Below are 26,186 nucleotides of genomic sequence, written 5' to 3'. Positions count from 1 at the left end.
TCTACATGCTGCCAGACGGTGTTAATGACCCCCCTCTCCAAACACGGAGTAGGGTTTTAGCCGCCGTGCAACGGGAGTGTGGATACTTGGCCTGTAACAGCATCAGTCCCAGCAGCCTTGCTCAGGGTCCCTCATGGGTGGCCACGCACTCCCAGCCCCGCCAAATGCCAGGCGGGCTCGCTCGCCTCGGGGGTAACGGCTAGCGATCAGCTGGACTCCTTCAGGCTTTTAAAATACTTGCTTTTTCACTTTTCTCGCTGCAAAACTCAGGCGTACTTCCCCTAGCGACAGTGCTCCTGAGCGCAGCACTGCATCCCGGGTACCAGCACCCCCGGCTCCTGCCCTGTGCACCCTTCCCATCCCAGCAGCACGTGGATTAGTGCATCTCAGATCCTGCTCCGAAATTAGGACCTGTGAGTGTTTCCGATACTGCTGCAGGGAAGGGCATGAAAAGAAAGCTGCAAAGGGTTTAGGCACAGGTTCTTCCTCTTAAACTTTAAAAAAAAATTACTTCCAGGGGCACTCTCCAATGAGGAAAATTCCGGGATGGAGCAAGCAGAAGCCTGAAACCTCAGGAACGGGTAAGGTAAAGGGAAATTTAGGTGAGGTGGAGACACTTGCAAGACAAGTAAGTGGTCTTATGGGAACCAATGGGCTATGTGATGTCTAAAGAACAAAGTTAAAAGTTTATCAAGAAGCTTTAATCGAGACATGGTTGAGACGTCACAGAAGGCAACACGTGGTCCCAACTGGGATCTTACTGGGAGTAGACTGGTACTGAAATTAGGCAGCAGTGGTTTTGCAGTGGGAAAGGGCAGGTTTAGATTGGGCAATAAGGCAGAAATTCTTTACCGTGAGGGCGGTGAGACACTGGAACAGGTTGCCCAGAGAAGTTGTGGATGCCCCATCCCCGGAGGTGTTCAAGACCAGGCTGGACGGGGCTTTGAGCAACCTGGTCTGGTGGGAGATGTCGCTGCCCACGGCAGGGGGGCTGGACTGGACGATCTTTAAAGGTCCCTTCCACGCTGCCCCCTGTCTCCACGAAGCCACCACCCCGCAGGAAAGAGGCGGCGGGATCCCGAACGGCCCACCCCCCGTGGGGGCAGCCAGGCCGCAGCAGCACCAGCCCCACGCCGCCGACGGCCGCCCTGTCCCGCCGTGTCCCGGAACCCCCGCGCAGGGGAACGGTTCCCAGTGCCGCGTGTTGCCGGCCGGCGGCGGCGGCGGGCGCGGGGGGGCGGTGGCGGCCGCCTCCTTCCTGCTGCCGGCGCGGGGGCGGCGGCGGCGGCGGCGCGGCGGGGCCGGGGCATCGCGGGCCCGGGCGCCTCCTCCCCGCTCCTCTCTCTCCTCTCCTCCCCATGGCCGGGAACTTCTGGCAGAGCTCGCACTAGTGGGTGCCGCGGGGCGGCGGAGGGACGGGGCGAGGGGGCCGCGGGCCGCCGCCGCCGCCGGGCTTTGTCCATTCATTGCCGGGGCGCGGCTCGGTGGGGAGGCCCGGCGGGGGCGAGGGGGAGCGGCCGCGGCGCTGGGCCCCGGTCTGCCGGCGGCGGCGGGGCCTGCTCGCCGGCGGAGCCCTGGCGGGAGGCGGGCTGGAGTTGTGAGAGCGGCGGGAGCCGCCCGGACTCGGAAGGTGCGGGGGCTCTCCGTGAGGGGAGCCGCCTCCCGGTGCCTGCGGCCGCCGCCGTGGTCTCCGGCCGTGGGGTGGGGGGTGGCTGCGGTCCCCCATGGGTGCCATGTGTGTGTCCCCAGCGGCGGCCAGGGCTGAGCTGCCTTAAAAACACCCTGTGCTGGGCGCGACCGGGTCTAAATGGGTGCCCAGGGTGAGCTAAATATAACATAAACCTTGCTCCTTACCCACAGCGCCCAGCCTCTCTACAGCCGGTTTAGTTTGCTATAGGTAAAGGCTAATCTTAATCCCTGCTAGTTAGGGGTTTGGGGTTTTTTTCTAGGATATCTAACTTTGAAAACCCCAGTGAACATCTCCTTGAGAAGGCTCTCTGTGGCTTGGTTAAAGGCCACTAGCCCTTTAGCCCCGAGCCTCAGTCCGTTGCCTGCTTGCGCGGGGGACGCTCAATATAACATTGGCAAAGAGTTGCTGAAGTCATTTTCCCTTCTTTTAGTTTACAATGGATTTTGGATAAACAAGATCTGTTGAAGGAACGCCAGAAAGACTTGAAATTTCTGACCGAAGAAGAATATTGGAAACTACAAATATTTTTTACTAATGGTAAAACCGTTTTATTTTTATCTCTGCCGTAAAATCTGCACAGTAGCTGCCATGCCTAAATGCAAGTTTGAATTGCTTGGAGAGTGTCATGTTTTCGTTGTGGTGTTCCGTATGCTTTCACACCCTATTTTAGGAATGTCAATACCATTGTAATTTGTTTGCTGTATTAACACAATTTTAGGAGAACCTACAGGCAGGTTAGCTGCATATGTAACGTTTTAACCTGTGATGGGACGAAACATGGTACGCTTTCTTATTTTCAAGGGGTTCTTACTAAAAACGTACAAGGAGGAGAAGCAAGCAGAAACTGCTAAGGTAGCATGCGAAGGGCTCTGTGTCAAGCATTAATGCTCAGATTGGGCTTTTGGTGGGCTCTTAGGCTGTGGTAAGTATTTTAGCTGATCTTTGCAGTCCTGTTAAACAGCAAAACTTGGGAACTCGTTATTTGTGATCAGTTACGTTCTTTGAAACCCGTGCCACAGCCCCTGTCTGGCTTTGTGACTGATTTCCCGGCGCTGGGGGGCTCTCAAATTGTCTAGAGGTTTCTGAGAGCTGTTGGCAGGCAGCCTCTTCTCCCAAAGAGTTTGGGGCTTGTCTGTGAAGTTACCTAAGACTTACTTTATCCTGCAGAGCATTTAAACCTAGGAATGGCCACACTGGAGCATATTAGATTACTCAGGCACTTAAACTCTTCTCCGTGCAATTGTTCAGCGTTTTAAAAAAAAAATGTCTCCCTAAGCAAAGGATATTGCTAAGTAGTAGTTTGTTCGCAGGCAGCTCTTTAAATATTTTTCACTGCAGTCCTTTAGCATACAGAATGCTTATTTTTTCAGCTATCTGGCCAGACGTACTTGAGACATAGAAGTTAAGTGACTTTCCCAAAGGGACTGGAAGATCTTATGTCAGTGCTGGAATTGTATCTGTGAGAGGTACTTATCCCAGCTTCTCTCTTAGCTTAGCTATTTTTATAATAATGGCGTATGCTGCAAATCTGATTGCTGTGGATACATCTGCCTTGTGGCTTATATGGCACCAGGAAATCAAGCTAGCAATGATTTACCCGTTCGGTCAATTCCTGAAATTCCATGAGGTTAAAACGAGGTGGTGTAGCTTCATAACGCAAAAAGAGAAAACGGGGCACTGATGTTTCTAAAACTGTGTGTCTGTGCTAATTTTCACTAGTATTAATTTGAATTATGAGATACGCTTTTTAAAGCGTTTCACTTCAGCATTTTTCTTGCGTAAACAAAGATTGACAAAGTAGACAAGGTGGTTTCAGTTCGTGGTTCTCGGGCTCCTTTCCCTTGGCACTCCTTGCCTCCCCTGAAGGTTCCGTGTGTGACCTGCGGCAGCTGGGGAGCGGCTCTGCCAGCATCTCCCTCCCACGCCTACGAGCACAGCCTGCCCTGGAGGAGAGAGTGGGGCTGGGCTTTCACCCCTTCTCTAGCAGAGAGAGGCGCCTTCATGGGGAGGACGCCGTGCCGGTGGGAGCTCAGGCAGAGCTTGCCCTCTTCAAGCCCTTGATGTGTGGTGTATCGTCACCTGCCTCTGCGTAGGGACCCTGCTTTGGGGTTATCGAGCCTCCCCCTCTCCTCTCCCACCTCCCGGCCTACCTGGGTAGGGAGATGAATCTTGGGCAGACACGTTCAGCATGTGTCTGCCCAGGAGATGGTTGTTCCCTAAAGCAACCAAGAAATTTCCTGGAGAGAGGCTGTTTCCTGCTGCCTCCTCGTTGGAAACCAAGATTGTCAACCGATTGTACGGCCATACGCAGCTACTCACAACGTAAATACTGTAGAGAAGGAAAACTATCATCTTCTAAAATAGTTCGGAAAAGGAAGTTGATTTTGATTTCTCTCTTTGGATCACCAAGTCTTAATAGGGTTTTTGGTTGAAAATCACATTAATTGATTTCCCTTTCCGGTTTAGGGCAGAAGCTGTAATGTTTGTGTTCCAGGCTACTAAAAACCTTCAGATTTAAACCAATTTTTATTTTAAAAAAACCACTGGAACCATGTATTTTGTAAACATAAGGGAATATATAATCCAATAGTTTCTTTTAAAATATTTAAAAAATTAATTACAAGTATTGGACTTTTTCCCAGCATATACAAGCTTCCATTTCATTAAGTCTCTCTAGGCTCTTGTCCATTTTTTTCGCTAAACCATGCTTGATATTTCTCTGACAGCAGATGGCCTAACCGTTCCTGAAAATCCCATGGGAGTGAGAAACATATTTGGAGAATTCTGTTTATCTTAGTATTTGGATTTTTCTGATGCCTTAATAGTAAGACAGCTTTGTAGCCCCATGGTCAAATCAAAAGGAAAAATCCTTTCAAACCTTCTAAGATACGCTGATAAATATTTTAATATTTGTACAGACATTGCATACTGAGCTTAGCCTCATTTCTGGCAGTATTGCTTCTCCTGTCACTGGCAAGCTAGTTTCAATTTGGCATTCTTGTTTTTAGGAAAAGAGTGGTATGACACGGACAGGGACTTAATGATGCTTTGGGTGATCTATAGTTGGTGACAAATTAGTTACCGTTTCTTGTAGGAGGAGAAAAAAAAAGTTGCTAATGATAAGTGCTGTTCAGGGTGGTTTTCTCCTATGTTCAGCACTTTTTAGCCAACAATGTCCTTGATATTTGTGTGTTTTAAAATGCCATGCTGCTCGTTAAAAGTGAGAGTAGGGTCCACCCTGACTGTTCCCAAGTGATATGGGATAAGGGCATGAGGAAAAAAATCTGGACTTATGCGCTTAAGTAGAGACTAAGAATTCAGTGATGACTGATGACAGTACTGTTTGCTTTTCCAGTTGGTGGTCACTGTCTTGATCTTGCTGTACATATTTCAAATATATATTTAAGTCTATTTTAAATTATTGTTTTGGACATTTCTGGTGAGGGAGGAGCGAGTGTTAACACAGCCGAGCCTTGCTCGGGATAATGACCGTGAAGAAGCATGGGAAAAATAACAAGTAGCAACCTTCTGTTTCTCTCTGCCATTCTCTATATCTGACCCCTGCTCTTAATCCCAGCTTGATGCATCTAATTTGCTTGGCACCTTTCCTTTGCCTGGGAGGCCAAACAAGAGCTACCTGCACAGATGACACCAGGGTTGTTTCTTGGCCAACTGGCAGAGGACCACTGTGATGGAGCAGCTGACTGCATCCTCTGGTCTCCCACCCCCTCTCCCAAGACTAAATATGTCATTTTTTTAACACCTGCTGCCTCTGCCAAATTTAATGACCATGTTTGTGTTGGCAGCTTCAGTTGTTTGGGAAAAAAAAAAAAGCCCCATCCATTTTGCATGGCACTGAAAAGCCAGAGACTTATATTGTAAGTATTTGAATTTGTTTTGCTCTAAAATGGAATACCCAAGCTTTTATCCTTCTGAGATTTGTGTTGTCATCTTCTTAGAGGTCATACTCACTTTGTACACAGCAGAGTCAAGTTACCTTTCCCTTTTTAAAGGTGTCCACAAGCTTCAGGATGCAGTGCTGCTTCTTCACCTGCAGGTCTGTAGGTTTCCAGCAACAAGTTGTGTCACCAGAATGGACGTATCTGAACTGAGGGAGAAGACTGTGCTGCTGCTCCTTAGAATCCCCAGCACTAGTCGAGTTTTGAGATCCTTTGCTATTTTGGTGTCAAACTGTTGTAAAACTCAACTCAAGCTTTTGTTCATTTTTTTTTTTTTTTAAGTTATCCAGGCTTTAGGTGAACATCTTAAATTAAGACAACAAGTTATTGCCACTGCTACAGTCTACTTCAAGAGATTCTATGCCAGGTAGGACTGTTTACTATGATGGTATGAGAATAAAACATTTGCTAGGCACATTTTGGTAGCCCTTTTAAAATGCAGTTCTGTATTAAAAACAGTGCCACTTTTGTTTTCTGGATGGTGTAAAGCTTTTATGCTAATAAAGTTAACTTAAGCTTTGCTTTTTCAAAAGGAAGTGTGGTGCTCTTAATAGATTAATCGTTCTACGTGTATGAAACAACATATTATAATTTTGTTATAACATTTCAGATATTCCCTAAAAAGTATAGATCCAGTATTAATGGCTCCTACGTGTGTGTTTTTGGCATCCAAAGTAGAGGTATGAAGTATTACAATTTTTTAATGTAAAATTATGTGATGTATGAGAGAGAGAAAACGTTTAGGACTTTTAAACTTTTTGTCGTTCTTCATGCTTTGGGGGTTGAAACCTTCTCTTTTTTTTTTTTTGTATGGATTTCTATAGCAATTTAAGAAAAGGAGATGGAGAAGGCCTTCAAATGTGTTATTTAGTATTTGATCTTTCACAGTTTTGTCTGAAATACTAACCCTGAAGGGCCTCTGAAAGTTGGAAAGAGTATTTTAAATGGCTATTTCACCATCATACAATGTTTACATATTTACATACACTGTCTCTTAAATCGTGCAGCGTTGCCTTTCTGGTGTGTTTTTCCTTATTTATGTTTACTCAAACTTCAAAACATAATTTGAAATTTTTTCCTAATTATCCTTTTTGCTTTCATATAGTGAGGGATCCTCAGAGTTTACCACACTTTCATTACAAGTATGCTGTAGCTCATATGGTGTCTTTGAGAAATTACCGTAAGGAACTGACCTACTAGGGACAGTGGTGAGAAGGCTCCAATGCCTCCCCCATCAGAAGTCCACTTTGAAGGTGGCCAAGAGTTAGCATCAGCTGGGCGCTGCTCTTAGCCCTCTGTAACGCAGGAAGTTTTTTAGGTGTTTGAGAAGTGTCTGTGCAGTGGAAAAAAAATCAAATTGGCCAATTGTTGATATGTCAGCACTAATGAATTTTACAGGGGGAACTCAAATACCTAGTGGATGGTAGAAGCAGTCCTATTAAACCAGTGTTTACACATGATACTGTTTTCTGTACAAATACTGTGACACCTTCCAGTGCTTGGAAGAGATGAAGGAAAGGAGAAAGATGCAGAATATTGGAGAGAGAGTATTTTTTTATTAGCCTGTTAATTAAGCCATTAAGAAAGTGCAGACATAGAGCGTACATAGACAGATTTGCCTTATATTACAGAACAATTACTAGAAGTCAGTGCAGCCTTCTTTATGCTATAGCTTCTGCAACCTTAGAGGGCAGCTATAGTGGTTACGATTCTGCTATGCACTTCTCTGAAAGAACATTGTCTATAGAAATTTTTCAGCTTGCTGGCTGTCTCAGCAGAGAAGCTAAGGCTTCATGGAAGCATAATTAAAAAAAGGTAGTTCATGGCAGGTTTCTAAGGGCAGTTTTCTCTCCAAGCAGGTTAAGGAAAAAAAAGGTACCTTCTTGAAGCCCTCTTTGTCTATCTTACCTTGTAGAGTGTTAGCCAACTAAGCTTTTGTGGCATTAGTACCTTTCATAAATGTTTACTGTCCCTCATAACTCAAACAGCGAAGTAACTAATAAATGAAAAAACTCTTTATCTAAGATCCTTTAATTTACTCTGTTCACCTTAAGGAAAAAAAAAAAAGAAAGAAAAAGGGGTGGGGAAAAAAGAGAAATTCTTCGTAAAGAAGCCCATTTTATTAAGAAGCCCTTACTTTAATTTGATAACATTGTGAGTATATGGTATTTCAGCTGGTTCACCTCCTTTACCATTCTTTTTCTTCAGGAATTTGGTGTTGTTTCAAATACAAGGTTGATTTCTGCTGCTACTTCTGTATGTAAGTATTAGTGATTCTCATTATACTATATACTTAGGTGTCTCTGTAGGGAGACATTTTCTTTGTGGTTTTTTGTTCTGTTTATTTTTTAAAAAGTAGCCTTTTATCATGTCATTAGGAGGGCTTGCATGTTGGCTGCTAGGAGCCAATTAAAGAGATACAGAATAAATAACTTCTGGTTTTAAATATAGAAACAGATGGGTCCTTTCTCTATTATTTTTCTATTTATTCTTGTTTGAACTTATGCCAAGCATGAATAAAACCCAAGTAATAAAATTAAACTGTTGAGGTTTATAAACAGTCTTGAGTAGTAAATTGATTTCTGAACTACTCAAAGATAGAATTCATAGAATCATAGAATGGTTAGAGTTGGAAGGGACCTTAAAGATCATTGAGTTCCAGCCCCCCTTCCATGGACAGGGACACCTCCCACTAGAGCAGGTTGCTCAAAGCCCCATCCAGCCTGGCCTTAAACACTTCCAGGGATGGGGCATCCACAGCTTCCCTGGGCAACCTGTTCCAGTGCTTCACCACCCTCACAGTAAAGAATTTCTTCCTAATATCTAATCTAAGTCTCCCCTCTTCCAATTTAAAACCATTACCCCTTGTCCTGTCGCTACATCTGACAAAGAGTCCCTCTCCGGCTCTCCTGCAGGCTCCCTTCAGATATTGGAAGGCTGCTCTGAGGTCTCCCCGGAGCCTTCTCTTCTCCAGGCTGAACAACCCCAGCTCTCTCAATCTGTCTTCATAGGGCCGGTGCTCCATCCCTCTGATCATCTTCGTGGCCCTCCACTGGACCTGCTCCAACAGGTCCATGTCCTTCCTAATTGGAAGCTTAGGGCTTTATTTGTTTGTGTTATAGCAGGTGTGTCTTCAAGGAAGTACCTGTTTTCAGAATTTTTGGTAGGCTCCGTACCTCCTATATTTTTAATCCTTTATTTCCCATCATAATATAGTCTCTGCACATGATATTTATTTATTAAAATATGTGTTATAACCTACATACTGCTCACAAATAAATGCAATAAAATCACACTGTAGTTACTTCATTCTCTTTCACACCTGCCTTGTACTTCCCAGCTCCTGTAACTTGCATCTCATCCTTCAAGGTCTTAGTGGTGGCTTCCTTAACTGAATGCTATAATTTGATCCAGAAGGTCCAGCTGCTCTCAGTAGGCAGTTCCTGGCTGTGCTCTTCAAAATGTAGGTCAGTGCTTTTAAAGCCCCTCTTAGCTGTTGAGGGGACAGGTGACTGGCTGCTGCTGTAGCATCCACATGCAGTAAGCGTATCAGTCCATGGGGCTGGCCAAATGACAGTTCCACCACCAGGAACTGAAACGCATCTTCAGTGCCAGCGTGACCAAGACCAGTACTGGATTTAGCAGTAAGAGTTGCTATTTTTACAGCATAGCATCTCAAAGCACTGACCTGTGTGGCAGTTTTGATGCATCAGTGAGAAAGCTGGATGGATTTTGGTAAATACACAGTAGCTGATTTTAATTGGACTTCTTGTCCTGAGCCATGCTGTTTCTGAAATTCCCAAGTCTCAGAATCCTGCAGATTTCCCCCCTTAGTTCTTCCTTCAGACCTAGAAGCCCTGCCTGACCTGATAAGTACTCTGCGTTTCATGGAAGCGGGGACAACAGGCTTTCTCCTGGCGTTTATGTCTTGTATTCTACCTGGTCTTCCTTTACCAGAGTTGCTTCAGTAGCACACAGCAATTTTTTTGGAGATCTTCATACAAAAGGTGAAAAAAGATGAGGTGAGACAAGTAAAAGAGAACTGACAAAAGGGATGACTAGCGTAACAGTGGTCGGTTGAAAAGGTTTGTTTGCTTTTAGTTAGGTGGAAACGTGAAGGTAGTAACACATGCTTCCTTTGGAAGGAAGATAATCTCAGATTGGTAGCTGGCAACCTCTTCAAAAGCTTTTCGCTCTGTTTCCACAGCTCACTAAAAGCACAGCTCCATATGGTTGTGTCTGCAGCTTGCTTTGTGGGGAAAATGTTTTGTTTCCCTATCTTCCCCCTCAAAGCAGTTAGTTTTTTTACTATATATCTATTCAGCTTGCATGCTTCTTGAGAAATCTGTTTTATTCATTCTTCTCTTTCTTGGAATAATTAAAATTTCCAAGCAGTAGACTAGTCTTACTGTCCTACAGCAAATTTTCTAGCAAAGGCCACCATAGGTCTAAATGTTGAATTCTTTAGTCCAGAAGACTGGTGCTGCCTTTTCATCAAAGTGAATGTCGTACTGATTTTCTGGAAGTAGTATCAATTCATACTGTACTGTCTGTCATTAATATAAGAAATACTGTCCACTTCCAGGATGTTTAAATGTTACCTGTTTTCCTTGGAGGGCAGGGACTTAAAATAGATTTTAAAATGTTTCACTTGTGCAAATCTCAAATCCACATCTTCTTGTGTACTTTGGTTTTTCTTTGCTCAGCAGTCTAACAGGAAATCACTCTGGTTTTGCAACTTAACAGAATTCTTAACAGTGCGCTATTTGTACCTGTTCTCCTTGTAAAATGCATGAGGATAATTAGGTACCCAAATTGGGGATCATCATAAGCTAAAAAAGGGAGAAATATTTGAACATTCTGTTGGAGGCAAGTGTCTTGAATTGTATCATATGCCTAAGCAGATGCTTAGGTGTCTCTTTCAAGGAGAGAAATACGCTTGAAATGTCTGACAATCCAGTGCCTGGGACATCTATCTGCAGTGTGGTTAATTCTTGCTTTGAATTTGAGCCTGTTTTTTGCATACCCAAAATCTTTGCATCATGGACATACAAGATCTCTTGGCTGAGCTCTCTCGCCTTGCCCTTGGTCTTGCTTTTCTAAGACTTTATTACATGGTTTAAAATCTTGCATGTTGAAGGATCAAGCCTATATAAAAAATCCCATCTGAAAATGGCATTTGGATTTATTGTCAGAACTGAGATCCTGAAGCGATCACCAGATTGAGTGACATCGGTAGGTAGATAGCTCTGTGAGTGATAACCTGTGGGAAGTGAGGTGCCTATAAACTAGTTGGCAGTTAACTAGAAGATTTAACGGTGCCCAAAGCAACAGCCAAGTGTCTGACTGAGTACCTGTGAAAATCTGGGTTTCTGGGTTTCAGGATCTTAAATCTTATCACTTCTCTCTTTCAAATACAAACTTTTTGTGCTGCAAGCAGTTGTGCTGCCAGATGGATTTGAAGGGTGGTATACAGATGAGTTAACAGAAAGGGAAAGAAGTAAAAGTATTAATTACATAATTTTTAATGTACTCATTTCTCTTTACTGTAGTGAAAACTAGGTTCTCATATGCCTTCCCGAAGGAGTTTCCTTATAGGATGAACCATGTAAGTATCCTGTTCGAAATACTTGATTGAATAAATTAAAAGACAAATAATTGTTAGCAGGAAATCCTGTCTTTTAAATTCTAAGAAAGAAATATTTTCATACTCATATGTCAGGGTGCTTATAATTAATTTTGGATAAATTATTGGGAACGTTACTTTTAAAAGTAATAAATCTCATATAACCTCCTTTCCTTAAATTGTTGATGGGAATGCTATAAGAGAAGCGATGTGGCTGGGTGACTGGAATAGTAATTTTTAATTTAGTATGATGATAAAAGAGCTGTAGCTTTTTTTGAATGTTCTTGTTTACAAATACATTGCTCCAGGGAAGGTAAATAGCCTTCGCACCTGGGATGCTTCCAAGCTTACACAAACGAGCAGCTGGCTTACAGAAAGCAGTTTTATTTTTGCATGTAAAATGTAATGGCTTTTCATAAATAATTTTTATTGATTATTTAAAATTTAGATTTACCAGTGGCTTTCAAGGCGTTCTCAGTCACAGTCCTGAGAAATTTTGTAGTTTTTCTTGAAACCTGTTTGACCTGTGCTGTAGTATTTTGAAAGTTAAACAGATCTAATTCTTTTTAGATCGGCTGTGACAAATACTGCCCTTTTTTTTGTTGGTTTGCTTTTCACCCCATCTAGAAAGCCAAATAACATACCAGAATATAAAATGTCTAAGACCTTGCAATAATACCACTATTTTACAGATAAAGGCAGATGGAAGTGTATTTTAGAGTACTGCTTTCTGATAGCCCAAGCAGTCCAGTCTTTTCCTTAACATCACTAATACATCACTGTCTCTATGGAAGATGAGAGCTGATTCAATTGCTACAATTGGACAGAATATTTCATATGAGATTAAATCTGAAAATACTTTAAAAGGTCATTTGGCTTGTTAGTGGCCTGATGAAGAGGCTCTAATTCTACAAAAAGGGGCTTCTCTATTGCTGTTAAGTATTTACACACTGGGAAGAATTTGCTGCTGCTGAGTGTTGAAGCAAATCAGACAGGTACTGCCAATGAAGTAGTTGTTCATAGTAAACTTGATCCGAAACGTTTAAACGCATTGTTACTATGACTGGAGTTAGTTATAACAGTGGTAAGGCAATGGCTAATAATAGTTTGAGTTTCGTTTGGTTTTGTGGTTTCAGATGAAATGCATTTAGGAATGTTGGAAATATGTGTTGAGAATTCCTGTGGGGTCATGATGTTAAACTGGATGCCAGTTAATTCTTTCTGTTGTCTGAAACATGCTGCTGTTTAACTGTGATTTTACTTCCTTGCAGATACTAGAATGTGAATTCTATCTCTTAGAATTAATGGTAAGTGGGGTTTTTGATAGTTTGCCGTCCTTTTTTTTTTGTTGTTGTTGTTGTTGTTTTTTTCCCCCCACGCTCCAATTTTAGAACAATATCCATGCAGGTCTAACATTTACATTTTTCAGCAGAATGCCGTAATTGTTCATTTGGGCATTCTCAGCTCCTTGCGCTGAAGCTGGCCTTCTCAACAGAAAGAGGGCAGATTGTGGGAGCAGTGGGGACAGGACGAGTGTGTGTGTGTGTGGCTCTGTGTCCTACTGGTTAGAGCACTGTTGGAAAGAGTAAAGAATAAGTTCTGTTTCCAGAACTGCTTCTGTTTTTAAAGAAAGGTAACTCTTAAGTCCTGATGCAGAGACTAGGATGGGATGCCATGACCTTATTTCCCCAGACGAGTGGCCAGTCCACAGCATGAAAAGTTGTATTCTTGCTATGCCCTCTTCTTGCCTGGAAGAATCTGGACTCGTACAATGGTCCAGCTTCAGCAGAAGGTGCGGGTAGTATTTCACTCAGGCTAGTCTATAACCTGATAACTAGAGTAATCTGCCAGGATGTGAGATGTGGATTTGAATCCTGTGAGGAAGAAACTGAATGCAGGGTCTCCCGTTTTCTGAGCTGCTGCTGTAACTATTAGGCTGTTGGGTGAAAGGAGCGCAAGGTGACATTTTCTTCCCGGCCTTTTCAAAGAAAGGAGCTGTAGCTGCTTTTTGTAAGGGTTGCCAGCCCGTTGCTGTGTTTTCTAGGGCAGCTGAAAGGATGCAGCCCAGACTTCTTAGAGGGCTTAGGTGAAGCGGTGCCTGATTTCTGCACGTGGGTTGGACTTGGGTGGGTCGGGCACCGAGCTCGCTCTGCCGCGGTGGTTCTGCCCAAGTGCAGAGAAAAGGAGAGAGAAACCAGGGAGGAGCCAAGTGAGTTAAGCAGCAACCGGGACAGGGTATGTTTTGGGAACAGGGCACAGAGGAGATGGGATCAAAATTTTTGTTTGTGCCTACAGTTGTTATAACCCCTTTTTAGATACCCTGCTTAGATTTAGTCCTTGATACCTCTGCTATACGTGGCAGTAACTCTTGAGTTTTGTAGACAGGAGTTTTATCACAAGTAACTGCATTTGCAAGAAGTTATGTTTTGGGGATTAACTTAGTTTTCCAATACACTATGCAATATGTAGTATGTATGATAACTGTGTCTCACACATGCATATCTTAATGCGGCTATTCCCCATAGTATCCATACAGTTGGCCACTTTCAGCCAGATGATTATTCCTTCTTGTTTACACCAACCTGGGCCTGAAAAGAGGGGATTTGAGAGCAATGGAATTCTTTTCTTTCTTTCCAAACCAGTGTCAATTATTTTGGCATGCTTTCCATGTATGGTATTTAGTGACAGACTGTTTTCTGGCAGTGTTTTGTATTTCCAAGTGGGAATTACGGGTTTGTAAGCAAATGAGGTTTCAGTGTGCTGCAGATGTGGCTTTCTCTGTCTCTTAGGGGAAAGACATCGACAGACTGGCAACCATGCCATGTAATGGTATTCTAGAGAGAGCACTGCCCTCATTAGAGCAGGGTTAGGTGTCGGAATGCTACTTAAAAAAAATAAATAAATCAGTAATTGACTTGTAAACCAATTTTATTTATTTTTTTTTATATCTGAACTGACGGTGCATTCTGCATTGTAATCTAACTTTTATCCTGTTGCCATTTTTCCTAGGACTGCTGTTTGATAGTATATCATCCTTATAGACCTTTGCTCCAATATGTGCAAGATATGGGCCAAGAAGACATGCTGCTACCTCTTGCATGGTAATGAAGACAGTGATTAATCATAGTGTCTCCTTTCAGCAAGAAAGCAAGTGTTTAACTGTTACGCTTCAAAGGTGGTTAAGCAAAAGCAGACTTAGCTATATTTGAATACAGAGGGTGCCCCAGTTAGCCTGTGTGGGTACACATCCCTGACTTAGCTTATTCTGTCTTTAACCCTGTAATGATTTTACTTTGCAGTGATCTAATTTTTATTTTTAGACTAGCTCTAATAGCATGGTTTTTTACGCTACTGAATGGTGACTATGAGTAGAGGTAATCTATTTATATTAATGTCAGCTTTCTGTTGTATCTCTTCATAGGATGTAGAAGCAGTATGTAGGGGGTTTTAGCTGTGTTTTGCAGAACTCCTGTTCTTAAACTGTTTCTCAAACACAGAAAGACAGTAAAAGTACTACCGTTATGCTTGCCCTGACTTGTGAAGCAGGGATAATTATTTTATGGTATGTGTCAATACCCTCTGCTGAATGACATTTATGATGCTTATAATACAGTGCTTCCAAAGAAACTTCTTCTGTGACTACAAGGGAAAAAATGAAAGGCTTTAAGAGATTTTTTTTTTACAAGGGAAGAGATCTCTTCCCTTGCCATTTCCCCCTGCAGCCTTACTGTTTCTGCCATCTGGGAAACTGACAAGATATTTATAAACGGACAGCAGTTTCTGAAGTCATATAGTCTAAAGGTGAATAGGACTGTACTTACAAGTTGTTTTTTGCACAGGAGGATAGTGAATGACACATATAGAACCGATCTTTGTCTGCTGTACCCTCCTTTCATGATAGCTCTAGGTAAGTAACACAAGTAATGTCTCTTGTCCTGTTTAAATGGATGTATTCTGCGCGCTGTCCCATCAACGAGCATTCCTTAGAGTGCCCTCAGAAGGTGCTTCAGTTTGTGTTTCATATGGTACTGACAGTGTAGCCTTGCAATTTGAAGAAAAAAAGACTTTGCAAGTCTTGAAGAAAAATCAGATCATTAATCCCCAGTTTTCTCTGTTGAACTGTATAGTGTTCTGTCTGACTTATTAAAAATAGACTGTTTTCAACTGTACTGAGAGTGGATCTTTGTTCAGTATCGATGTTGCCTGATCTTTGCAGCTTGCCTACACGTGGCCTGTGTTGTCCAGCAGAAGGATGCAAGGCAATGGTTTGCTGAGCTGTCTGTTGATATGGAAAAGGTACTCTGTTTTTTCCTCCCACCACCTGTTATGGACTGGCCAGAAATGGTAGTTGTGGTTGTAAAACTACTGTCTTCCACGTCTGCGGTACTGATATGAACGTCATTCAGTGATCACGTGTTAGGCACTGTTGAAATGAGGCAGATCTTGCGGGAAGAGAGACCATGTCAGGTCATCTGGTTATCACGCTGCTCTGAAAGTTAAGACAGAACCATTGCATAGCGCCAAAGCGTTGCTGATGTTGCTGTTTTTCAGATGGAAGTATAGAACCTTTGCATTTTTTGCCAGAAAAAGATTTCCTGGTGTTTTTCAACATTCAAGATTGACTTTTAAATTCTAGGGCGTGTGACTTTGATTCCCTTTTCAGCATCGTGCCTCCATGCTGTCCTTGTTTTCTCCCTATGAATGTACATAGTACAGCAGAGCGTAAAACGTTCCCAACACCTTCAGGATGACCAGGGCTGTGACTTCAGTCAATGTTAAACAGGGGGACCCCAAGACCGTTCAGTTCGGAGTTTCCTGCTATTGAAAATTCTAGGTCAGATAATCCCCTTCATAAATTTATCAGGTTCCAGGGTGCAGTTGTTCTCATACCAATCATGTTTTTCATCTTTGCTAGTTCTTTTTACTTTTTAGGTTGACTCCTTTAACCTTTGCTTTACCTTTAGGTCCAGCTAAACCTTTAGCTCCAGCAAGCAAGCCAAACTAGCACACAAAGTCCTTATCACACTGTTTCACTCTGCACGTATTTTTCTGTCTTTTTTTGAAACCGAGTGTCTGGAATGAAAGAGCATATTATGGATGAGACATACCATTGCCCTCTCTATTGCCCTTTATCCCACTGATGGTATCCTGGCATTGTATTTGTATTCCAGGATTCGTCTTCAAATTTAAGCACAGCGTGGGTGCTATGCTGCCTCAAGAGCTCTGAATTATGCTGCCATGCATGTAAAAGCAGGGTGATAATAAATTGGCAGCAGAGGAGAACCAACCTATATTTGACAGATAAGGTTACCATAAGCTTGATACTAAACATGTTTGAATGTCCTGGTTCTCGTGCCAGTGATAAAATCTGAGCTTGATTTTTTTACGTTAACACCATGGACCTCTTAGCCAACTATGACTTTTGTTTCAAGGACGCATATTATTCTAGCATTTAATCAAAGTCCAGGTATTAAAAAGAAGAAATAAGTCTACTTTATTAATTTAGAGAATGATGAAACAAATTATGAACCAAACGTTATCCACCTTTTATATAGAATATTGCACTAGAAATTTAATAGGAAATTGAGGTAGTTGAGGTGCAGTAGATAGAAGATATCCAAACCGGTAGAGAATGGTTATGCTTCCAAAAGTGGAATATGAAATATCAATAATTATTATTATATGCATATATGAATATATAATATGATAATAATAATAATACGACTAATAAGAAAAGAATTTAGACACTCCTTGGCTCTTTGTTTCTTGGAAGGAAGGAATTCAGACCATTGTTTTGTGCTTTGGGGCTTTTTTTCCCTGCGCTGTGCCTCTGATGTGTATTGAACTTTGATAACCATCAGTTACTGTATTGGTAATCAGCTGCAATCCTGCTGCCAGGTGTCTGTATTTTCCCAGTAGCAGAGTTATAAGCTGTGACAGTTGTTGCAAGTAAACAAATGAAAAGCTATTCAGCTTGCAGGGGTGGCGAAGTGGTATATACAGTTGAATGGGAGGGAAAATATACTGTTCAGGCTTCCATTCACAATTAAATAAAAAAAAAAAAACCCTAATTATAGAAATGGTTGATTGCCAGACCAGATTAAATGTGAGATAGCTCTGTTTATATTATGAAAACTGTGCTACTTAATTTCAGTTTGGGGCATGTTTAATTAATTACATATTTAAACTGACTGTGACAAAATCACTATTGTGTCTGACCTTAGGACCTATTTTCTTTCTAATCAGATTTTAGAAATAATCAGGGTTATTCTGAAGCTGTATGAGCAGTGGAAGAACTTTGATGAGAGGAAAGAGATGGCTACTATTCTTAGTAAAATGCCTAAACCAAAACCACCTCCAAACAGGTACTGTACTTCCTTAATATGCCTTTCATATGGAAAAACTGGACTGCTGTCTTAAGAATGAGTAAATGTTTAATTGAGGTACAGCATGTGTTTTTACAGTGCAGACCTTTCTATTATAAACAGCCAGTCTGATTGTTCAGGAGCTAGCGAGAAGCAGAATCTTTGTGGTTTCGTGGAGAGCGTTAATGTAATTAGAAGGTGATCGATACCACTTAGCAAGGCCAGATTCCTTGGAAGTGGGCCTGCTTGATGTCGTATTTAATTACTGTGATTAAATATCACTGATGGGAATCTGCACATGCAAATTCCTGTGCACGTGCTTGTGTAATGTGAACTTTGAAATGCTGACTTCAGAAGTAGATTCAGCAGGCAGCTGCATGGGGATATATTGAAATTACTATTCAAATAAATACACTGAAGTTACTTATGCATGCTGAGAATAACCTTTGCATTTTTAATGAAACTGAGCAGAGTATCTTAACCTATTTGGGTATATTTTGAAGTATTTTTCTTCAAAACGTTTTTACTACTTTCAGAATATTGTATTTTTTTAATTTAAAAAAAAAAAGGCAAAAATGTAGTATGATGCTTCTTTTTGAAGATTATGTGGTCTTGTTTTATTTTTTTTTTCTTCCAAACAGTGAAGGAGAACAGGGTCCAAATGGTAGCCAGAACTCTAGTTATAGCCAATCTTAAAACATTCCAAAGAACTTCTTTACGGACCACTTTGACTCAAGACATCCTGGGATCTTTCCTGTGTTCATGAAATGGACAGAAGGTTTTAGTAACATCTTTGACAAAGAACTTGAAGAATAAATAGCTTGTTTGTGTCAAGCATTTTGAAAGCTTTTTTCCTCTAAAACTGCATCATTTTCTCTGACGCTGGAGCAAATGTACTAAGATTTTTCAATGTAAGGAATCAAACGTTAAACCAAGCTGCAAAAGATTAACACTATCCACTCAAAACAAATAGTTCATTATTGGTTTTGTTTGCTTTGAAAAAATTGTAACTTGCCATTGAAGTGAACTATTTTTAAAGCGACAGTAACCTGAAGCCTAAGTGTAACTGCATTAATGACTTGTGTTGTCTTCATTTTGTTTGTGACTGAAGGAAGATAGTGCACTGTGTGTTAAATCTGTTCATTACCTTGAGTTTTATTGATTTTTATTTTTTTTTTTAAATAAATATGAATCCTGTAACAACACAGCAACCCCTCAGAAACAAAGCCTAGAAGAGCCTGCAAAGAATATTGTTACAGTTTTAATGAAAGCTGCAGGAAAGAAATGCAGTTCCTTTTTTTGGATTAGAAAAATGCTGTTTTACTCAGTAGATGTACTTGGATGTTTTTGCCATGAAGCGTAGTAGCCCAGCTTACCAGAGAAGTGCAATATGTATAGTGATTCTGCAGTTTTCTTAAACATTTCAAGTGTTAGGAATGAAAAAAAAACCCAACATACTATGTTTTTTTTTTTTTTGCAAGTAAACATAATGTATAGCACAATTGGTATATTTCACAATCAAGTACGAATCTGGATACGATTGCTATTTTTTATGGTGGATTTTTTTTGTACAAAAGATATACACTGTTAGTCTGCCTTCACTGTTAGTGTGAACTTGTGTGGTTCGTTAGAGAGTTTATTTAAGAGGATCAAGCTTTTGGTGAGCTTCATACTGGCTAATTTTAATTGTGATGTTAGGAGCAACTCCTTAGAATAACTGAAATGGGATTCCTTGGTTAACTGTGTGCTGGAGAAAATGAGATTCCTTCAAACAGAAGGCCATATCCTGTGTTCCTCACTCAGGCAGATATCCCACTCAAGTCAGGAATTGGCCTAAATCGAATTTCTTGATTTTTAGATGACTTTGTTTTTAATTGAGTTCTGTACAACTTCATTTTGAATGATAATGCTGACTTGCCCAAGTATAAAAATTGAATGATAAAATAAAGTGCAGTAACATTGTTCTCAATTTTTTTTATTTTCCTGAAGCAACACATTTCACTGGTCTGAAATATTGGAGGGAAATTCTTGAAAGCCCTTGCTGTATGATGAGTCTTGGTTCGAAAAACTGGCCCCTTAAAAAAAACCAACCCTGTTTTTGCAAATACCTGTCTTTGTAATTGGCTGGTGAAATTCAGTGAAATACAACTGAAGTGTGTTCGTATGTAGCCCATTAGGCTACTAGCATTTATTTCTGTCCAGGTTCTTTTTGTAAAACATTAGGTAAACAAGCCCAAACCACTTCCCTGAAGTAGAAAATATATACAGTTTGGTCTTTGCTACTTTTGTTGCCATTTGATCCCTACCTTTTATAGACACTTGATTGATGAAGTGGAATGTGGCTATTTACCTTTGTTTCTTGAAGTCTAAAATGTGCTATTTGTAATGTGGACTTGGGGACTAGAAATAAATCAATGCAACTTGACCACTGTGTGTAGTTCTTAAACAGGAACCGTTCTCTAGGTAAACAGCAGTCTTCTCACATATACCACATAAATCTGCTAAGAAAGCTAATGTTTTGAAATTAGGGATTTCACACGATTAATGAAGAATTCTGGTTGGAGTGACCAAAAGTTTTCTTGCTGCTCAAGAGCCTTTGCAGTCTTCACACCTAAATAACCTGTGTGACAAACCTCAGAGCTAAAATATCAGACACCTCTTGGTGGTAAATAGAAGTATCTTTAGTCATTTCTCTACTGGGGAGGTGCGGACAGGTTTACCAGCTCTCATTCCAGTGTAAAGAGTGAAAGGCAATTAAGTGCAGTCAAAGGAACTGGATTCAGTGATGACATTTATAGAAAGAAATCCGTAAATTGGAACAACAGGAAACGGCACATAATGTGAATTCAACAGCTTTGCTACCAACCAGACAGAAAAAAATCACTTTTACTGTGCTTCACTTCGAAGGAGAGAAATCCATAGAAATGAGGTACCTCATTAAAAGACAGGTGGCTGAAACTCTTCACAGATTATATGGTTATAGGTGACAGTGGAGTGTCAAAGCAAACGCGGGCCATCTATGCCGAAAAGACTTAAGGAAAAATCTAAAAGGAAGCAAAGTGAACTGGATGAAGTTATTTAACTGAACAAGTTATTTAACTTAAAGAAGCATCACTTGAAAAGGAAGTTGCATCCACATAAGGAAGATACAGAGGATCAACAGAAAGGATTATATCAACTTTGACAAGCTACAAAGAGTTTGAGAAACACTTTGCAAAAAAACTACCAAGACAAATAAAAACTAATGAAACGAAAAAATAGGTATACAGTAGCCTTCCTGTTAAAAAAAAATAAAAATCCACAACTCTTCAGCTCAGCAAAGATAGCAGAGGTCTAGAAAAATCCTGAGTGAAGACTGATGAGGTGACAACTGTTTACCACTTCTGATAGAAGAAGCAGGAGCATCCAATGAAAACTATACGCGGCAGGTTGCGAGGCAGCAAAGGGAAAGAAGGTGCCTTCTCACAAGGTGCCGTTAAAGCCAGCACAGCCTGCTCTGACTGCTGCGAGTTTGGGGGGAAAACCTACAAATACCCAAATATACTAAGACGCGCAAAGCCTGAAGTATCAAAGCACCCCGAGTTGTAAATGAGGATAGTCTGGGGGTTGTATTGCTATGTACTTACCCTGCTTTATGCTCTTCCTCAGATGTTTATTAACAGTTGCTGCCAAACAGAAAATAATGGGCTAGACAGATCTTGGTGTGGCCCAGTGTGACAGATTATTGTTCACTTTTTTTTGTGGCTGTATAGCTCTAGATGTTCCCAACAAACTTTAATGTAATGCATTGGCCACTTACGACTAAATCGTGACTAAGTTTAGTTGATTAGATCTCCTTGGCTTGGTCAATAGAGCTAGGCATGATTAATTACACATTTAGCTAACTATGTATGTTCGGATTTCCTGTACCGTCTGATGTTAACGATCTAGATGAAAAGGCATCATTAGTCCTGGTGAGGCCTGGCAGAACGCAGCCAACAGCAGGCTTCAGTTGCCCTTTTGACTGTGCCCCCAGCATTGAGAAACTGACAGTCTAGGTCATGTTAAACAGGCAAAAATTAATAGGTCATAGGAGTTGGTTAAATCCAACAAAACTGTTGGCATCTCTTACTCCTCCGGATCCAGTCTGAAAGAGACCTTTCAAGAATAAGATAGTGAGAATTGCACAGTAATTGACCACAAAAAGGTAACACCTGTACTCATCTTGCCATTTTAATTTCATCTTACTCCCATTAATTCATCAGTTAAACTAAACCGGCGTTTTGGAAATTAGTCTAAATTGTGGTTCTTAAACGTTTGGGGTTTTTTATGGATTGAAAATAGAGTATAGCAATAAGACCGCTAAAAAATCAATGGTACTTCGAAGAAAATGCACTCATTACTCACTGTGATGACTACAGGGTTTCTAATTATTAGCAAAGATTAGAGAAGAGACCCCTGTAAGATACAGGTCAGGGCAGCCCAGCTAACACTGCAGGCTGTGCCAGCTACAGGAGCTCTCCTCTAGAAACAAATGACTGGAGGGAGACTGGGGGACTTGTTAGAAATAAAATTCCAGTAAGATCAGTTCATTTTTCTTCTCTGTTCTCTAGACTTGAGAGGGTCTCACCATGCAGGCTGCACGGTCAGAACGGAAAAGCTGCAGGATAAGTGCACGTTGCCCGCAGTACCGATTACAGCAGAACCAGAAATTCTAGTTCCTTTTTCCAGACATCCTGCAGTGTGCTGAACTTCTGTGCTAGGACTTAAATTTTCTAGAGGATGAAGCAATTCACCTTTGCTAGTTCCCCTGAACTGCCAACAACGTTAAAAAACAAACAAACAAAAAACCTTAAAATAATAACTATGCAAATTTGTAGGTGGGGATGGGATGGGTCAGTTTGTTTAAGACACACAAAGTAATGTACATAAAAGAAGGAAGGGAGTTTAGTAACTTCCTTGGACACCTCAAATTTTCCAGCCTAAAATGATTACATCTCTGTAATAACAACTTCAAATACAGGCAAGTTCTCATTTGATACGGAGCTGCTGAGGGAGAAGTTGATGACTGAATGCTGTAGCATTTTGTGCTCAGCAGCAGAGATGTGTAGAAAAAGGGATATACTTTTAAAATAAGGAATCACACAACAATTTGAACAGTGAGTACTTTAGCATCAGGTCAGTTTCCCTTTGTATTTTCTGACCAGTAGTGAAGTTTTGGCCTTATAATCACATAGCACAAACATAAAAATTTGTAATCTACATGTAATTTTTGATAACATAGCAACTATTTTAAAACTCCAGCTACACATGAAGTACAATAAATCTGTGTTTAGGGCAGTTACCCCACTTCCGTTAGGGTTATCTGCAGTGTAACTATTCTAAACAAACCACCCAACACAGTTATTTAGGAAAGGATAATTTTATTTGTTGTATCGTCATTAGTTTAAGCAGTCATAAACTACGTCACACAAAAATCTTAGTAAACATGATAAGCACTTAGGTTCTCTTCACATACGTTCACCAAAAAAACACAGCCTCAAGTAAAGGTTGAACAAATTTAATGTCCTCTATTCATGTAGTAGTCTTCAGACAGATACAAGTTAAACCCACCAGTTGATGTGCATGGCTATTTAAAGGTGATTGTCCATTTACACAAGAAAGCAGGAGCGGGCTGTATTCTGGAAGTGGAATGCACGCAGTTTGAATGCTAAAACCTACAAACCATCCTGAAGCCTTCTTGGGGCAAGGGTTGGGGTAGTCCTCTTCATTTCTTCTCTGGAGGCTCATGTTTTACCCAATCCTCAAAGCCACCAGCATATTGCTGAACTCTGAAAATACGCGGAAGATAGAATGTTAAGGACTCTTCTTGAAAAAGGTATCTAAGAGGGCATGGCAAAAACTAAATGAAACTGTACTAAAACGAAAAACATCGAGAGAAAAAAAATCATACATAAATTCTCTGCAATCAAATACACTTGCACCTAGCTTCTAGCCAGATCAACATTCCTTGCACTCTAACGCTGCCTGCTTCCATGCAGTGTGTTCTCTAACTCTTTTCTTCCAAATGACACAATGCCGGAGATCAAACATCAAGCAAGTAGTAGCAGCTGGATCAATGAAAACAGTTTGCCACTTTTTTTTTTTTTTTTTTTGAAAAGAGAGAAGAGACTCGCTGTGGTGGGAGATTTACATGTTATTATATCTAATACCTCAGATGTTATCAAACAAATGCTGCATGCTGATCTTTGCTTCCTTGCAAACCTACGTGCTCTGTAGATCTGACATAAGGCTGTACAAAACTAAATGCTGGAAAACAAAAACTCACCATGCAAAACAATACTGACTCCTTCAATTAGGCAGCAGGAAAAACAGGTAACGGAGGGTATTTTGCACTTATTAAAACAATGTATTTATAAAACAGGAATGTGCTTCCATACTTTTGACTAGAATTCGCAGGGATATTCCAGTTCATGGAATGCAGCTCGGCAAAAACATGAGCAAACAACCGATTTTTAAAATTCTGTCTGTGGTCTTCAAGGCAGTGAGGCACTTTCTGGCACAGGCATAAGAATTCTGCCAACCAAATGCTCCTTTTGCTTTCACTCCATCAATCTTACTGTCTTTTTAGCTATTGCCTTCACTGCTTTACTCATGGCAAACAATCCATTGCTTTACTGAAAGTGAAGGCGTACTTTGTCAACAGTGAACTGTACAGGTGGAACTGCAATGTAACGAAGGGTGTGGTGTCATAAACCAATTCAAGATTGTGCTTTCACCAAAGCAAGTGGTTCTTCACCTTTCCAATCATCTTATGTCTCGTGACAAGTGCTTGTGAAGCTGTATAAGGAAGCAATGTCTCGGCGAGAGAGCCCTAAGAAGGCAGAAGGACCCTTCTGTGGCAGCAGGGTCTCGCAGCAGATTGCGTCACCTGTATTACCTGTGCAGCGCTGCTGAGGGGTTGTTTCACAGGGTGATACACCTCACTTTGCTGGAACACCCAACGGCATCTTTCAAGGTTCAGTGAAGAGGAGGTGTCTAACTCAAAATACCAGTCGCTTTGTTCACATTCCACATTTAAAATTTTACCCTGGCCCATAAGAAGTGACTAAGACTTCTGCTTCACAGGGGGAGGCCATCCTTACACACAGCCGCTTACCTGCTGAAACCCAAGGACGTGGCAAAAGCCAGTGCTTGTTTACTTCTCTTTCCTGCGAAGCAGGAGAAAACCACAGGGTCTGACTTGGCTGGCATCTTCTGATTGTACTGCTCCTTGAACTCCGTTGGGTCCATTTGCAGAGCTTCCACTAATTCACCCACTGGGAAATAAGAGGAAAAAAAAAAAAAAAAGAAAAAAATTTTCATTTATTCTCCATCCACAGACAGGCTTATGCTGTAAGGCTTCTAATTTTTCTGGAGCAGAAGTTTAGCCTCACAGCACACCAGCAGCCGTCTAGCCCAGCTCCTCTTCGCTCGGTCACGGCCACTTTTGCCCACAGACGTGGCCTTCAAGTGCAGGGGGACGCCCAAGGCCTCCACTTACGAGGTATGTTGATGGACGCCGGGATTTTTCCGACCTTGTCGACCTCCCACCTCTCCCGCACGTCTATGTGGAGGACATTGGTCTTCTTCAAGTCCTTGAGCTGCTGGTAGGAAAGGCTGGGCGCCTCGCCGGTGCAGAGGCAGCGGCTGGCAGCCCCCGCCGCCCCGGGACCTGCCAGAGAGGAGCACCCCGTGAGCCCACAGCCGGCTCCCCGCTCTCCCGGGCACCCGGGGACGGCCATCGCCCCTAAGAACGTCTAACACAACACGGGGCTGCCCCCGGGCGCCGGCAAACCGCCCCTCGCCTCCCGCCTTCGGAGAGGCCCAGCCGCCACTCCGCCCCCGGCAGTCCCCGCCTCACCGGGCGCTGCCGCCCGCCACCAGCCACCGCCGGCCGCCCACAGGGCCCGGGCCGCCCGCCTCCAGCCCCAGCCTCCGGCCCCCATCAGCCCCCCTCGGAAGATGGCGGCCGCCCCGGCTCTCCCTGCCGCCCGCCCCGCCGGCGGGGGAGGGGACGGGACCCGGGCGGCGCCGCCTTCTCCTCAGAGGCGGCGGCCCGGAGGCCTGGGTCCGGCGGAGGGGCTGAAGAAGTACCACGGCGGGAGCCAGGCTGGCTTAAAAACAATTATTTTTTTCCTCTTTTCTTTTTTTTTTCCCTTGTGACTCCAGAGCAATTCCAAACCCCGAGGAGAAAAGGTGAGCTTAGCTCTGGCCTGCACCGCTGCCAGCCTTCCCGCCATCCCCGTCCAGCCCCAGGAGCTGCGGTCCCAGGGCAACAACCGCATCCCCGGGTTCCATGCGCTTTGGGCCTGAAGGCTGTCAGTCATCCAGGACCCAGGACCCATGGCCAAGACATGTTTTAATGTCTTAATGTTAGAAATTAGGGTTGGTTCCTCTGTTCAACGCGTTCCAAACCAGTACCCTGTATTTACCACATGCAGATACATCACCGTACCAGCGGTTCTGCTCTTTAAAAGACAGGCCTGCCGGGTTGTTCGTAAAAGATGCGTTTTGAGGAGTACGCT

The 26,186-nt window shown here is 42.3% G+C and overlaps 2 protein-coding genes across 2 annotated transcripts; one reads left to right on the top strand and one right to left on the bottom strand.

Annotated features, from left to right (window-relative positions):
• The first annotated feature begins 1,283 nt into the window (after positions 1 to 1,283).
• CCNC (cyclin C) lies at positions 1,284 to 20,064 on the top strand. The gene is made up of 12 exons (XM_074150361.1): positions 1,284 to 1,390; positions 2,121 to 2,227; positions 5,932 to 6,016; positions 6,260 to 6,329; positions 7,858 to 7,909; positions 11,202 to 11,257; positions 12,547 to 12,582; positions 14,285 to 14,376; positions 15,115 to 15,182; positions 15,492 to 15,571; positions 17,522 to 17,640; positions 18,282 to 20,064. The coding sequence occupies exons 1-12, from the start codon at positions 1,359 to 1,361 to the stop codon at positions 18,334 to 18,336; spliced, it is 852 nt and encodes a 283-aa protein (XP_074006462.1). The 5' UTR covers positions 1,284 to 1,358; the 3' UTR covers positions 18,337 to 20,064.
• Positions 20,065 to 23,386: 3,322 nt separating this feature from the next.
• TSTD1 (thiosulfate sulfurtransferase like domain containing 1) lies at positions 23,387 to 25,607 on the bottom strand. The gene is made up of 4 exons (XM_074151012.1): positions 25,523 to 25,607; positions 25,163 to 25,333; positions 24,779 to 24,938; positions 23,387 to 23,450 (listed from the first exon to the last, which is right to left on the bottom strand). The coding sequence occupies exons 1-4, from the start codon at positions 25,605 to 25,607 to the stop codon at positions 23,387 to 23,389; spliced, it is 480 nt and encodes a 159-aa protein (XP_074007113.1).
• Between the last annotated feature and the right edge of the window lie 579 nt (positions 25,608 to 26,186).

This window comes from Numenius arquata, chromosome 7, assembly GCF_964106895.1.
Source record: "Numenius arquata chromosome 7, bNumArq3.hap1.1, whole genome shotgun sequence".
NCBI lineage: Eukaryota > Metazoa > Chordata > Aves > Charadriiformes > Scolopacidae > Numenius > Numenius arquata.
Note: the sequence above shows the minus strand (reverse complement) of the source record. Positions and strands in the feature narration are given on the sequence as shown.